The 15,809-nt window shown below is 42.3% G+C and overlaps 1 protein-coding gene across 29 annotated transcripts in view; it reads left to right on the forward strand.

Annotated features, from left to right (window-relative positions):
* SUSD1 (sushi domain containing 1) overlaps positions 1–15,809 on the forward strand; it is a 305,056-nt gene that overhangs the window by 82,451 nt on the left and 206,796 nt on the right. For 28 of the 29 annotated variants that reach the window (XR_009251485.1, XR_009251480.1, XR_009251484.1 and 25 more), the window contains 2 exons: positions 678–787; positions 5,850–6,042. The exons of the other annotated variant lie outside the window; for it this stretch is intronic. Coding sequence is in view for 18 of the 28 variants with exons in the window: in XM_058694526.1 (XP_058550509.1) it covers positions 678–787; positions 5,850–6,042 (303 nt within the window). In the remaining 10 variants the exon portion in view is untranslated. The remainder of the gene's footprint in view (positions 1–677; positions 788–5,849; positions 6,043–15,809) is intronic. 29 annotated transcript variants of the gene reach the window in all.

The raw sequence follows: 15,809 nt of genomic DNA on the forward strand, positions 1-15,809 counted from the left end.
ATCGTGACCTGAGCCGAAGTCGGACGCTTAACCGACTGAGTCACCCAGGCGCCCCGACTTTCTAGCTTTTGACACATTTCCCTCCATGACATTTTACATATGGACTATCCAAGTGATATCCAACTGTCTAAAAGTATCACAGCTTTATTAGATTACATTGATTAATTTTTTTAATGTTTGTTTATTTATTTTGAGAGAGAAAGAGAGCAAGCAGGAGAGGGGCAGATAGAGAAGGGGAGAGAGGATCCCAAGTAGGCTCCTCCCTGTCAGCACAGAGCCCGACATGAGGTTTGATCTTTCATGGACCGTGAGATCATAACCAGAGCTGAAATCAAGAGTGAGACGCTTAACTGACTGAGCCAATGAGGGGCCCCCTATTAGTTTACATGGATTTTTAAATATGAATTATTTCATCTGATTCTCTCAATAGCCTGTGATGTAAGAAAAAGCAAGTCAGATTACTGGATTTCACAAAGAAGGACACTGAGGTTTGGAGGGCTTAAGTGACTTAGCTAAGGTCATGCAATTAAGAAGTTGTGGAGCCAGGACTTGAAGCCAAATGTGATACCCTTGCTGTTAAACACCCTGTTGGCTTTTATAAGGTGTCAGTTTCAAATGTTACTTAGCCAAGATATGTTTTGCTAAGATATACAACCTGTCCACGTCTTATCTTTTAGAAGATGATCTCTCAGAAGATGATGCAACTTTCAATATTTCAATATTTAGCGAAGCTTGTTTGAAACTGAGCAGGGGCCCTAGGAAAGCTGGATCAGAACAAACGTACCAAGTAAGAAGATCTCTCATGCTGTCTGTCAAAGTACTGTGTCACTTAAAAATTTGGGTGCTCTCCAAGTGAGGATCCAAAGTATTTAAAAACACTGATGGAATGAATGTCTAGACAGTTTGATTTTTGTCGCTAGAGATGGACATGAGATGTGAGATGGATGCTAAGTGAGGGGTTAAATTGGAGGAAGACACCGTATTTGGTGACTTGCTATCGGTTTCCCTGTCTGGTATTTCACATGTGTATGTTTTATTATTTTATGCATTTTATAATTACAGCTTATTTTATCATCAAATTCATACCTGCAGATCTTTAAGAAACTCATTGCATGGCTATTGGTCCCCATTTAACTTGACTTTTTAAAAGTCAGCACATCTCAAAATTATAAATAAACTCAGGTAGGAACTGAGAGTTTTTATTTTATGTCATTTTTAGTGCCTAGCAAGTCATTTGGCAGAGTAGACTAAGTATTAAATTAAAGTTAATTAATTCATTAGCCATTTACCAAAACAATATAATGTATCAGTCACACTAAGGTAAAGTGGTTTTTTTTTTTTTTTTTAATATTTATTTTTGAGAGAGAGAGCACGAGCGAGTGAGTAAGCATGAGTGGGGGAGGGGCAGAGAGGGAGGGAGACACAGAATCTGAAGCAGGCTCCAGGCTCAGAGCTGTCAGCACAGAGCCCAATGCGGGGCTCGAATTCACGAACTGCAAGATCATGACCTGAGCCCAAGTCAGATGCTTGACCGACTGAGCCACCCAGGCAACAACCCCCCCCCCCCCCCCCCGTTTTTAAACATTTTTTTTTAACCCACAATGATGTGGGATAAAGGTGAAGAAGGACACTGTGGGCTAGTAGAGTAGCATATTGAGTTTTAGGGAACATGGTTCTCTTAGGGAACAAAGAAAGCAAGGGAGAATAGCAAGAGATGAGGCAAAAACCTAAGCAGTGGCTAGATCGTGAACAGCCCTATAATTTGGAGTTTGGATCTTATTTTGATGTCTCTGTGGAGTCACTGAAGGATTTTAAACTGGTGAACAAAATATTCATATTTTTATATTAGGAAGAATACAGGGGCTAGAAACATATTCAAGTACCTAAATAAAATTAACATTAATTTAAGATACAGATGATGTCAAAAAATCAGTGTAGGGCCTCCTGGGTGGCTCAATCGGTTGAGCTTCCGACTCCTGATTTTGTTTCAGGTCATGATCCCAGGGTCGTGGGATTGAGCCCTGAGTTGGGCTCTACACTGAGTGAGGGGCCTGCTTGAGATTCTCTCTCTCTCTCTCTCTCTCTCTCTCTCTCTCTGCCCCTCTACCCTGCTCATGCACTCTCTCTCAAAACAACAAAAAAAACGCCAAACCAACCCCCCACCCAATAAAGGCAGTTTGCAAAGACAGTATAGAATATATATTATAAAAATGCAAATGAACACCTGTTAGTGTAAGCCAAAAAAGAAAAACAAATTAAGCCATGAGACACCATGATTCTTCTTTGAGCATAGAATACTGTTCTCCACAGCTGCTGGCCACTGAAACTGTCATGACTTTTCCAGAATAGTTATTTGTTAGCATCTATCAGTAAATTTTTGGAAATGGACTGTAATTAATTATGCAGACATATACAGAAAGATTACGCTGTTCTCTGAAGCTTTATTTATAATAGGGGTAATTGGAAACAACTTAAATGTTCATCAGTAGGGATTTGGTTAAGTAGAGAATCATACATTCATCTGTTAGACCACTATGCAGACATGAAATAGGTTCTGCCTCACACTGGACAGCATTTGCTACTGGAGACCCTCTCAGTCTCTCCCTCCCAGGATTCCTTTCCTCTGCCTGTCCCTCAAATCTGATTACCCTCAAGGTTGTTCCTTGCCCATTCTCTCGTCATTCTGTACCCCACTTTGAGCCATCTTATCCAATCTCTTTATTTCCTTCACTGTTTCCATGCTGGTAAGTCCTAAATCGGTTTCTTCAGACCTCATTCGTTCTATAAGCTCTAAGCCCCGTACTCCCTGATTAGCTTCTTGTGTTCTTTTGCATTGTGTCTTCATGTATGTGACCCTCTTACCAGCAGTGTCCTTCCTTTCCTTATCCTACCTGGCTGCCTCCTATTTATCCTCAAGGCTCAGCTCAGTCAGCAACCCTGGTGGGACACCTTCGCTGACTTCCTGTCCCAAATGCTGTTCCTGATCTCTGAATAGTTTTTCCTACCCCCTAACTCACTTGGTTAATGCTAATTTCTCCTCTGGTCCATAATTAAGATAGGGAAGCTTTTCCCCATCCCTAAAGAGGAGGATGAGGTGTTCCTCCTGAGTGTTCCTACAACCTCATGTATTATAGCATTTCTCCCTCAGTGTTTAAAAAAGTTCTTTTTAGGGGCGCCTGGGTGGCGCAGTCGGTTAAGCGTCCGACTTCAGCCAGGTCACGATCTCGCGGTCCGTGAGTTCGAGCCCCGCGTCAGGCTCCGGGCTGATGGCTCGGAGCCTGGAGCCTGTTTCCGATTCTGTGTCTCCCTCTCTCTCTGCCTCTCCCCCGTTCATGCTCTGTCTCTCTCTGTCCCAAAAATAAATAAAAAATGTTGAAAAAAAAATTTAAAAAAAAAAAAAAAAAAAAAAAAAGTTCTTTTTAAATGTTTATTTATTTGAGAGAGAGAGAGAGAGAGAGAGAATCCCAAGCAGACTTCACTATCAGTGCAGATAGAGCCTGATGTGGGGCTCGAACTCACAAACCCTGAGTTCATGACCTGAGCCAGAGTCAAGAGAAAAGATGCTCAACTGACTGAGCCACCCAGGTGCCCCCTCCCTGGGTATTTTGTTTGCCTAGATACTCATCTGTGAGTTCCTTGAGGTTAGGACCTTATCTTATTTGCCATTGTATACCCAATGCTGTATGCTCTGTATATCTATTTAGAGAATGAATTAATGACAATCTTTACAATATATGTTAAAAAATTTTTTTTTTTACCATTTATTAATTTTTTGATAGAGTGTGAGTGGGGGAGGAGCAGAGAGAGAGACACACACACACAGAATCCAAAGCAAGCTCCAGGCTCTGAACTGACAGCACAGAGCCCAACGGCTTGAACTCACGGACCATGAGATCATGACCTGAGCTGAAGTCGGACGCCCAACCGACTGAGCCACCCAGGCGCCCCTACAATATATTTTTAAATAAAATAACTTCAGTATAGAATCATGCATGCAGTGCAGTGTGATTCAAATTTGTAACCAGAAAGTAATTTTTTGTCTGTAGACTAAACCATGTGGAGTTTAGGATGAGACTGTGTAGAAATGCAGCCTCCATAGTTGTGAGGTCTTCTCCAGCAGATGGCAGCAGCCTGAATGTAGAACTGATGAAGTCAAGTGTCTGGATTGACCCGCTGTGTTTTGCATTTTCTGGAATGGGTAGAAATGAGAACCAAGGGGCAAGGGGATTGAGGGTACTGGACAAGAGAATAATTGAAGTGATAGACAGTGGTACCTGAGAGAGTTGGGGAAGATGAGGACTGGGGTGGTAGAATATTGGTAGAAGATCTTGAGTGAGGAAATCTTGGGGGAAGAAATCTCTCTCTTGAGAGAGATGAGGAATAATGGGCAAGTGGTTCAGAAAGATAGGCGCTTGTGAGATCTTGGAGCAACTCAGCGTGACACAGTCTGGGATGTGGCCATGGATATGAGTAGCTAATGTGGAGTGAAGGAACTTTATAACATTGAGCTCAAGGAACTCTGAGGCCAAGTTTTGATGACTTATTTATAAGGATCTTTATTTTTTTTTTTTTTTTTAATTTTTTTTTAATTTATTTTTGGGACAGAGAGAGGCAGAGCATGAACAGGGGAGGGGCAGAGAGAGAGGGAGACACAGAATCGGAAACAGGCTCCAGGCTCCGAGCCATCAGCCCAGAGCCTGACGCGGGGCTCAAACTCACAGACCGTGAGATCGTGACCTGGCTGAAGTCGGACGCTTAACCGACTGCGCCACCCAGGCGCCCCGATAAGGATCTTTAAGTTACTGAAGATAATGGTAGGAATTGAGGAGACAGGAATCTCCCAAAGTGCCTGGTGTCAGGGTCTTGGATGACTATGGAAGATTGGCAAGGAATGAGGAGGGATGGGGGGTGGTATAGCCAGTGACATGAGCATCAAAGGAAATACTAAACACAAGATGACCAGCTGTAGCACACTGATTGATCAAGGGTTTATCATATTACTTCTGGGACCTTCACATATTTTTTTCCTCTTAAATCCCTATATTATACATGCATCTTGGGTTGGCAGTGGGTAGGGTATTATTGGGTTAACAGCGTGCATGATGAATCCATGAACCAAACACTCTTTTATCAGAGCTCTAATAGGAAGGAACAAGTGAAGGACCATTGAACAGTTGCTTTGAATGCATAATTTGGAGGAGTCCTCATAAAGTTAAAAAATTCTACTTTGTGAAGCTTGTCGATGGATTCTTTATGAATGAAAATAAAAGAATTTTGCCCAATAGCTCCAGTGCAGTCTTGTAAAGTATTTTTTTTTTAATTTTAAAGTATTTTTAAAAATGTTTTTAAGTTTATTCATTCATTTTGAGAGAGAAATCATGAGCGGGATTGGGGCAGAGACAGAGGGAGAGAGAGAGAATCCCAAGCAGGTTCTGAGCATGGAGTCCAATGAGGGGCTTGAACCCACAAACCCACTGTCAGATAATGACTTGAGCTGAAGTCAGACACTCAATTGACTGAGCCACCCAGGTGCCCCTCCGGTGCAATCTCCTTTACCTGGGAGGATATCAGTGGATTACCTTAGGGTAGCCTATGTTTTGTTCATGTGAGATGCAGTTATGCATTTTAAGCTCTGCCCTATAGCTGGTTGAGGGGGACGTTGAATAGGATAGGTAAGGTAGCTTTGTAAAGTCCATCCTGGTTTAGCTCGCTATGGTATTAAAAATGATTCTAAGTGGGTGAAGACTAATAGAATGAACTTCTTGCTTTATCTCCATTTTGCTTATAGTCTAGATATCTGCAAGCCAACAGGAAATTTAATGCAACATTTTATTTTAATCTCATGACAGTTTAAAGTTCTAGGTCAGAGGTGGTATCTGAATAATTTTTATCATGCCACATCATTTAACTTCACAACGAGGGAACAAGCTCCAGTAGTGTGTTTAGACCTGTACCCAGCAGCGGATTACACAGTGAATATCACTCTACTGGGATCTTCTGAGCAGCACTCAGTGCAAATAACAATGACAACTGCACCAGCAGGTGGGTGTGTGTGTCTTTCTGTTTTGTGGCTCAGGACAAGAGAAATATGTGAATCACACAATGTTGGGAATGCTCGTCTGGGAGGCAAGAGACTTGGGTTCTGTTTCTAATGACCACCAACTTTTTCTGGGCTTCAGAGTGCCTGAATCTTACCACCTACTCCCTTCCCCACAGGGGTTCTGGCCCCTAGAGGGTACAGATCAGGAATGGACTGTGTTATTTAGGGCTCTCTGACAGTGATGGATTGAAAATACCTGTAAGGTCTACTGTCTTTTACCCAAACTTGAAGATAGCTGAGCTCCAAGGGTAGACCATATGGACAACTAGAACCAAATTCCAGGAGATCATGAATGTGAGCCGGGACAAAGAGGCCTTATGACTAGACTGTGTATGAGCATATGAACCCGACATAGAGAGCAGTGGCCTAATGAAGGTCAGGCTTTTTAGGGAAGGGCCATGTGGCCTTGTGAGGAAGCCAGATAAAGGCCAGCTGTGTCAACTGTACAGCTCTCACTAGTGGGGAGGGTCACAGAATTGTTTTGTTCTTTAATCCATTGGGTTTAACAAATTGATGGGTGGAGAGGCTGCCACCTTTGAAGGAATGCAGTTGAATAGGGTAGATCCTGCTCCTACCTTCTTGATACTTCTCTCCCAGACTAACCATTGTTCTGAGGGAAGAAAAGCAGAATTATGTGATGGTTGCCCAACATTGTGAACTTACTAAATGTCACTAAATTGTACACTTGAAAGTGGTTAATTTCATGTTGTGTGAACTGTACCTCCATTTATTTTTTTTTTTTATTTTTTTTTTTTTTCAACGTTTTTTATTTATTTTTGGGACAGAGAGAGACAGAGCATGAACAGGGGAGGGGCAGAGAGAGAGGGAGGCACAGAAGTGGAAACAGGCTCCAGGCTCTGAGCCATCAGCCCAGAGCCTGACGCGGGGCTCGAACTCACGGACTGCGAGATCGTGACCTGGCTGAAGTCGGACGCTTAACCGACTGCGCCACCCAGGCGCCCCTGTACCTCCATTTAAAAAAATTTTTTTTTTAATTTATTTATTTTGAGAGAGAGAGAGAGCTAGAGAGTGAGGAAGGGGCAGAGGGAGAGGGAGAGAGAGAATCCCAAGCAGGCTCCAGTGGTGACAGCACAGAGCCTGATGCAGGGCTCGATCCCACTAACCGTGAGATCATGACCTGAGCCAAGCTCAAGAGTTGGATGCTTAACTGACTGAGCCATTCAGGCACCCCATTATTCCCATTTCATAGACAAAGATCATGAGGTGCAGAGAAGTTAAACAATTTGTCCAAGATCACAAACCTAGTGATTTGAACACAGCAGTCTGGCTCCAGGGCCCTCATTCTTAATAAGAAATTCCACTGTTTCTCACTAATTATTTAGTTATTCTTTTTTTTTTTTTAACGTTTATTTATTTTTGAGACAGAGAGAGACAGAGCATTAACGGGGGAGGGGCAGAGAGAGAGGGAGACACAGAATCGGAAACAGGCTCCAGGCTCTGAGCCATCAGCCCAGAGCCCGACGAGGGGCTCGAACTCACGGACCGTGAGATTGTGATCTGAGCTGAAGTCGGACGCTTAACCAACTGAGCCACCCAGGGTCCCCTAGTTATTCAAAAGAAAAAAGCAAAATTATGCTCTATGAACCCAGTGCATAGTCAGTCCAGACCCACCTTACTTTTTGCCAAGCTTGGACCGTGAACAAAAACTTCCAATGATGCATAAATGCATTCATTTAATGCATGTTTATTTCTTACCTACTATGTGTCAGGCAGGTTCTAATAGCTGACATCATAGCAGCGATAAAACAGTCCCAGCTGTCATGGAGTGGGAGTCAGGAGGTCAGGATAGTGAGAGATAAACAAGTAAGGAAATAAATCAGATGTTAAGTGGGGTTTAGTGTTAAAATGAATAAAGCATGGCAAAGGGAGTGACAATGAATGGTCAGGGAAGGCCTCTATTATAAAGTGACATTTAAGCACAGATCTGGAGGAAGTGAGGGAGTAAGCCATGCATAAGGAGGACGCCAAGTGACAAAGTCTTGAGAGAGGCATGTCCTTGACATGTTCTAGGAACATCAAGGAAGCTAATATGGCTGGAGCAGCGTGAGCTGGAGAAAGTGGTAAGAGGTGAGGTCTAAACTGTAGCCTGAATATAATCAGGGTCCCGTGGTGTCACATTCAGAAAGTAAGTCCATTGTTACCTTCTCCTTACAAGGTGGATCCCAAATTACCGTTGGTAAGTATAATCTAGCACGTGATCTTTCAGCCTCTATAGGTTCCCAAGCAATTTGGAGTCCACCACTTGTGAATTTGAACTTAGTTTGGGAAATGGTCTCTTCTCATAAAGTTACTTGGATTCTGTCTGACAGTAGTCTTGCCATATGTTTTTGTGGGGAGGGAAATCCTCTTCTGTAGAAAATTTTAGAACTTTGCCACGGTGGCTCCAGGTCTTTCTTGGTGCCCACCTCAAGTATTTAGCACCTTTTCATTTTCATGTCTCCTTCAGGCCCTGTTTCTATCCATCGCTGAAGATCTTTATCTCTAGTGAAGGATCCTCCTTGCTTTGTGGGAAGAGTACCCCACAGTATAGTGGGAGGAATAGTAGGAAAGTCTTCAAATGAATTGCACTGTCTTGCATGCCTCCTTCACCGTTGCAGTTTCCTGCCCTTTTCTCTCAATTTCTCTCTCCCCAGAAAGATCTTGAGAATCGTTTTAGTTCTGAGCTCCTGGGGTTCGTATTACTGAATGCTTTGCCTCTGAGTGCTGCTTCGTGGTTAGGAGTTTTTGCATTTGTCGCCTGGAGAATTATCCTCAGCTGATCCTTGAGCTGCTTTGAGTTTCTGGAACTTGTGCTTTCACTGGTCTAATGAGGTCCAGGAAGTGCCCTAGGTTAGTGGTGTTCACCCAGGCCCCACCTTTCCTTAGAACTGACTTTTTAAAGACTCAGCCGCCTGCACTTCCTTAATGGGCACTGCAGCAGCCCTTCCGGCCACCAGTTCCTTTTCTGCATGGGGTAAGCCTCCAGCATCAGTTCCCTCTGATGATGCCCACTGTAGGCTTTCAACCTGCTTTTTCCCACTTCTCTATCCCCAGGTGTGGCCAATTCCTTTTGCTAGTTGTTAGTACTTTCCTTCTCTATATTTGCCTTCTGTTTTCACGTTTAGATTTTTGTTCTACTGACATACTACTTTGGATTTGGCCAGTGAAGTCTCCATTGAGAGAGAATGATGCCAGAGAGTTCTGGATCTGCCAGCATCATCCCATGCTCAAATAAATCCTGCTCACCTTTAATGTCATTAGGAGGTACATATTTCTGTTCAGTGCAACCTATAACCCAGGCCTGGGTCTGATCAACTGTCCTTCTCCCTGGATCCTCCCTAGTGCACCTGTTTTTCTGTTCCTTCTTCCTCAAGTTCTAATTCCTTGCACTGCCCAGGCAGGTGTCCGTAGAGCCTGTGCTATACCTGCTGTTCCAGCTACATGAACAATGAATGCTACTTGAAACTAATTTAATAGTGCATGAAAAATTCACTGATTTTTCTAGTCATTCTCTTCTTTTACAAAAAAATTTTTTTTGAATATTTTTTTACTTTTGAGAGAGAGAGAGAGAGAGAGGAAGCTGGGGAGGGGCAGAGAGAGAGGGAGACACAGAATCTGAAGCAGGCTCTAGGCTCTGAGCTGTCAGTACAGAGCCCAACGTGGGACTCGAACTCACGAACTGTGAGTTTATGACCTGAGCCGAAGTTGGACACTTAACCAACTGAGCCACCCAGGTGCCCCTAGTCATTCTGTTCTTTTTAAAAAAAATTTTTTTTTTAACGTTTATTTATTTTTGAGACAGAGAGAGACACAGCATGAACGGGGGAGGGGCCGAGAGAGAGGGAGACACAGAATCGGAAGCAGGCTCCAGGCTCTGAGCCATCAGCTCAGAGCCCGACGCGGGGCTCGAACTCGCGAACCGCGAGATCGTGACCTGAGCTGAAGTCGGACGCTTAACCGACTGAGCCACCTAGGCGCCCCTAGTCATTCTCTTCTTAAATATGTCCACATTTTCTACTTTTTTAAAGTTTATTTAGTATTTATTTTGAGAGAGAGAACACATGCGCACACATGAGTTGGGAAGGGACAGAGAGAGAGGGAGAGAAAGAATCCCAAACAATGTCTGTGCTGCCAGCACAGAGCTTGACATGGGGCTCATTCTCACAAACCATGATATCATGACCTGAGCCAAAATCAAGAGTCAGATGCTTAACTGACTGAGCCACCCAGGTGCCCCAGTATGTCCACATTTTCTCTAACTACGTAGCATCACAATTCTAGTTATTGAGGAGTTTCCCATTAATGCTGACCCTGCCTTCCCTATTTAAAATGCTAAGAAGACCCCTCTTGATAGAATGATACCCCAATCTGGGCACCTGTTGGGGCAGGTGTCATTTTCTTCTGTCTGCCAAAGGAGTCCTTCTCTTCTTATCCTTGATGATCTTGAGCCACTATCCCCAACCTAGTAAATATCCCAATCTTTTCTAGACTCTTTAGAACAGTTACATTTGGATGCATTTCCTCATCCTTATCATATTTTTTCTAGCTGGACCAACAGGATTTCAAATTTTCTTCACCTTGATGTGATTTCCTTCACTTTACTTCATTCTCTCCTAATCTTGTCTTGTGTGTAAGAACAAAATCTGTTTTGTAAACTGATTTCATTCCTTTTTTTTTTTTTTTTTTTTTTTTTTGAGACTTGGCAAATCTCCTTTCTAGAAACAGAGGATTCTAGGCCTATATCTTTTATGATTCCTTCTTGGCACTGGAGTTTGTAATGATCCCACTGGATTTTATCTACTTTAATGCAAGAAAAATCATTGCTGTAGAATCCCCAGTCTGAGTCTCTGTGATAACATAAGAATAACTAAAGAACTTATTAAAACACAGGTGCCTGTGCTGTACCCTAGAGGTTCAGATTCAGTAGATCTGGAGCGGGGACATCAGATTTTCGTTTCTGGCAGGCTCCCAGGCCTCGGTGGTGCTCCTAGTCCACATTGTGAGTAGCACTGCTCTGACTGTATAGACCTTAGCTACTCCTGGGTAATTTAAAGGCCCTTTCTTGAATGTAAAGATGTGATAAAGTGATAGAAAGGAAAAAAAAAAGTAGCCAAAGATAACTCAGTGTGCTCATGCCTAAGAACTCGTGTTGAAGTTTTTCCTGGTTTGTGAAGTTTTCCTGATAATGGAGTATCTACCTCCTCTATTCCTGCAGTTTCAGCAACAGAGACTTGAGAGTCTCCATTTTCCCCCATGGTACTTTGCTCCCCCGTGATAGCTCTTGTCTTTATGTAAACTCAGGGTCCAGTCAGTGTATCTACATTTTGCAGTTGGGAGAGACTGAATCTTACCCCTTCTTTCCATAGAATGACAAATAAGAAATATCAACTTTATTGCCTGGGCCAATTCCCAGATAACTACCTCCAACACAGAGTTTCCAATAAAAGTTATATTAGAGAATGAGGCTTAGGTATGTGGCCAAATGGAGCTTCCTACTCCTGTTTCCTCCAGAAGTATGGGCAATTGGATCTGCAAAGGACCCTCCCCTGGCTTAGCCCGAGCTAAGAGCAATGGGTGAAGTCTGGTTAGTTGCCTCTTGGAGACTGGAGATATATGTGCCCCTTGCACCTGAGAACAGGCAGGTCCCAGAAACCAAGAATCTGCGTCTTGTTTGGGCTGTGACCTGTGATATATGAACTCCACCCACTAGGAAATGTGACCCAAAGAATGGTAGTGTCTTACCAGTGAGATTACATATTTATTGTTCCATCCTTGAGGATTAGTGAGTAGGGAGTGGAGACAGACCACAATTGTCTTTCCTTTAGTGGAAATGGAAGACAGGTAAATAGCAACCTTTAACACACTTGAGCAAAGTTATTGATGTCTGCAATGTTAGAGGATTGAACAGGAAAGTTCTATTCTAGTTCTAGGAGTCTATGTTAGGAAAAGCAATTTTAGGTTCCTTCAAATTCATTTATTTCAACATTTAAATTTCTTTTCTTTCTTTCTTTCTTTCTTTCTTTCTTTCTTTCTTTCTTTCTTTCTTTCTTTCCCTCTCTCTCTCTCTCTCTCTCTCTCTCTCTCTCTCTCTCTCTTTCTTTCTTTCTTTCTTTCTTAATTTTGGAGAAAGAGAGGGGCTCTTAAGTGGCTCATCTGACTTCAGCTCAGGTCATCATCTTGTGGTTCCTGGGTTTGAGCCCCACGTCGGGCTCCGTGCTGACAGCTGGGAGCCTGGAGCCTGCTTCAGATTCTGTGTCTCCTTTTCTCTCTCTGCCCCTCCTCCACTTGTGCGCTCTTTCTCTCTCTCTCTCACTCTCTCAAAAATAAATGAACATTTAAAAAAAATAAAAATAATTTTGGAGAGAGAGAGAGACAGATTGTGAGTGAGGGAGAGGGGCAGAGGGAGAGAGAGGAAGGCTCAGTTCCATGACTCTGAGATCATGACCTGAGCTGAAATCAAGAGTTGGATGCTCAACTGAATGATCCACCGGGTGCCCCTCAACATCCAAATTTCTTGAACAATTTATTTACCATTATTATTTAATTTATTCAATTTTGTATTCTTATTGATACAAACAACTTATTCGTATAGTAAGAATTTCATTATTATTTGTGTCAAACATTTTTCTTGTTTTATAGTTTCTTTTAATTTTGTTTATGGTGTTTTTGACATATAAAAGTTTTAGATTTTATGCAGTCAGTACTATTGATCTTTTCCTTTGTGATTTATTACATTAATATTAAACATAGAATTTTTTATGGGGCGCCTAGGTGGCTCAGTCAGTAAGCATCTGACTTTGGCTCAGGTCATAGTCTCACGGTTCGTGAGTTCAAGTCCCATGTCAGGCTCTGTGCTAACAGCTCAGAGCCTGGAACCTGCTTCAGATTCTGTGTCTCCCTCTCTCTCTGCCCCTCCCCTGCTTGCATTCTGTCTGTCTCTCGTTCTCAAAAATAAACATTAAAAAAATTTTTTTAAACATAGAATTTTTTAAACAAAAGAGTATTACTTATATCCCATCTTGGTTTTCTAGGAAAAACTTTAAGTGACCTGCCTGGGTATAGAAAATAAAATGAGTTAGATATGTAAGCTAAAGAAGAATGAAAACAAAGTCAGGGGCATAACAAAGTATGTAGGAATAAGGTTGGACTAATCCATATCCTTACAACATATTTGTTCATTCGTGGCTCATAAATTTAGGTTTAGTTTTCGACCCATCCAATCAGAAAGGGAGCCATTACATTGTCCTTCAGGTAACAACAAGGCTGTGTTTCTCGGGAGAAGTACAAGTTTTTTCAACAATGTGATCAGATGGGAATTCCAGTTCTAGGGGGTTTCATAAGTAGTGAAATGTAAAGCAGCATTTTAAGAGGATTTTATGAGGCTGTTTCTTTTATTGCTCGTCAGCATGGCTCATATTAAAGGAAAGCACAGTTCAGTGTGGAGTGGACAAGGAAAGATGCCTTAAAAGTGCCTGTGCTCTGATGATCTGGCTTGATTCAGGGGAGGATTAGATTATTTTAGATTATGAGGAGGAGTGACTGGAGTCCATGTGTCCTAAATACTGTTTTTCTCAACGCAGATCTGATACATGGTAGGTGTCACTGAGCTTCAGACTGTTCTCTCTCATCAGTACTGAGGAGGCAGTGGTTCTGGGTTGAATCACAGGGGTCTGTGCCTGAACAGAAGGCTGCCCACCTCTGGTAGAAGATTGAGCCTGTGGAGCTGAACCAAGGGAATTGTTTGAATTTGCCCTGCACAGTTGAATGAGTGATTGAACTCCCCAAATTTCTCTCCACATAATATGATCACATACTTTTAGCCTGCAAATTTCAGGGTAGGTGTAACCAGATACCAAATTTGCCTTAAGAAAAATTTCAACAAAGTGACTGTAAAACTCCCCACTTTGAACAGATTTATATCTTCTTGTTCCTTCTAAGATAAAATGCAGAATGTACATCAAGGACAACTAAAGGATGATAAGATGGTACCACTGTCTATAGAACAGTTATAAAAATAGTAATTTTGTTTTCAAAATAGTTGATGCTTAGCCATTCTTTCTGACACTATTTCCCTTGCAAAGCCAACTGTCCATTTAGACTGCTCCTAATTAGTGTTTTAAAAACTATAATGTTTATGAATAAGAGATTTTTTTTTAATGTTTATTTTTGAAGGAGAGAAAGACAGTATAAGTGGGGGAGGGGCAGAGAGAGAGAGAGAGAGAGAGAGGGAGGGAGGGAGAGAGGGAGGGAGGGAGGGAGGGAGGGAGAGAGGGAGGGAGGGAGGGAGACACAGAATCTGAAGCAGGCTCCAAGCTCTGAGCTGGCAGCACGAGCCTGACACGGGGCTCGAACTCACAAACTGCGAGATCATGACTTGGGCCGAACCCGGACGCTTAACCGACTGAGCCACCCAGGTGTCCCTGAATAACATATTTCTTTTTGTTGTTGTTATTGTTGTTGTTGTTCTCTTTAGCAGAGGAGTACATGCACTCAGTTACTTCTAAAATACTGTTGGTACATTTTCTAAAAAACAAAAAGAGGGAAACAGTATAGTCTTCCCTCTATTGCCTGGTAGAAAACCATGACTGTTAAGGTGGCTTATTTTATCTTTAAAATCTTATTTATTTATTTTAGAGAGAGAAAGCATGATTGGTGGACAGGGGTGAGGGGCAGAGGGAGAGAGAGAGAATCTCGAGCAGGCTCCATGCTCAGCATGATGGAGCCTGATGCGGGTCTCGATCCCATGACCCTGGGATCATGACCTGAGCTGAAATCAAGAGTCGGATGCTCAACTGACTGAGTCACCCAGGCGCCCCTGTTAAGGTGGTTTATGATTTAAGTTTTCTAACAGCACACATAATTTGAGATCTGTGTTGACCTTATAAAACTTCCCCCATAACTGATTCCTATTTACAGAATTGAAGTCCAAACAAAAGGTAAAAAAATTTAACATTGTTTCTGACAGTTTCCTTCAAAATGATAAATATTGTAACAGTATTCTCTGGTAGGAGAGTTATGTCTGAAGTCTTTCTGCCTCTTTTGTAAACCATCAGCCTGAGAAGCTCATACTTGGCAGCTGGTCAAGCCAAAAAATGGTGTGTATTTTGAACAGAATACCCAATCATTTGCAATATGCCAAAAATGGGGAAAGTAAATGGTGTTCTGTCCTTTCCTTTCCTTTCCTTTCCTTTCCTTTCCTTTCCTTTCCTTTCCTTTCCTTTCCTTTCCTTTCTTCTTTTTTTTTTTTTTTTTTTTGAGATAGAGTGCTTGAATGGGTAGGGACAGAGAGAGAGAGAGAGAGAGAGAGAGAGAGAGAGAGAGAGAGAAGGAAAATCCCAAACAGGGTCCGCACCGTCAACGCATAGCCCGATGTAGGGCTCAAACTCCCAAACCGTGAGATCATGACCTGAGCTGAAGTCGGACACTTAACTGACTGAGCCACCCAGGTGCCCCAATGGTTGTTTCATTGTAAAATAATATAATGACATTGTAGATCCAGCTTGGTGGTATCATACCCATGGGGTAAATAAAGATGAATAGGTTATTTAACATTGGAGTGCTTCACTAAATGGGTCCTCAATGGCTTTGGAGGCAGTGGGTTCATCTTACTCTTTTCAGGACTTCCACATTCTTTTTTTTTTTTTTTTTAATTTTTTTTTTTAACATTTATTTATTTTTGAGACAGAGAGAGACAGAGCATGAACGGGGA

Source organism: Neofelis nebulosa, chromosome 12 (genome assembly GCF_028018385.1).
Source record: "Neofelis nebulosa isolate mNeoNeb1 chromosome 12, mNeoNeb1.pri, whole genome shotgun sequence".
Taxonomy (NCBI): domain Eukaryota; kingdom Metazoa; phylum Chordata; class Mammalia; order Carnivora; family Felidae; genus Neofelis; species Neofelis nebulosa.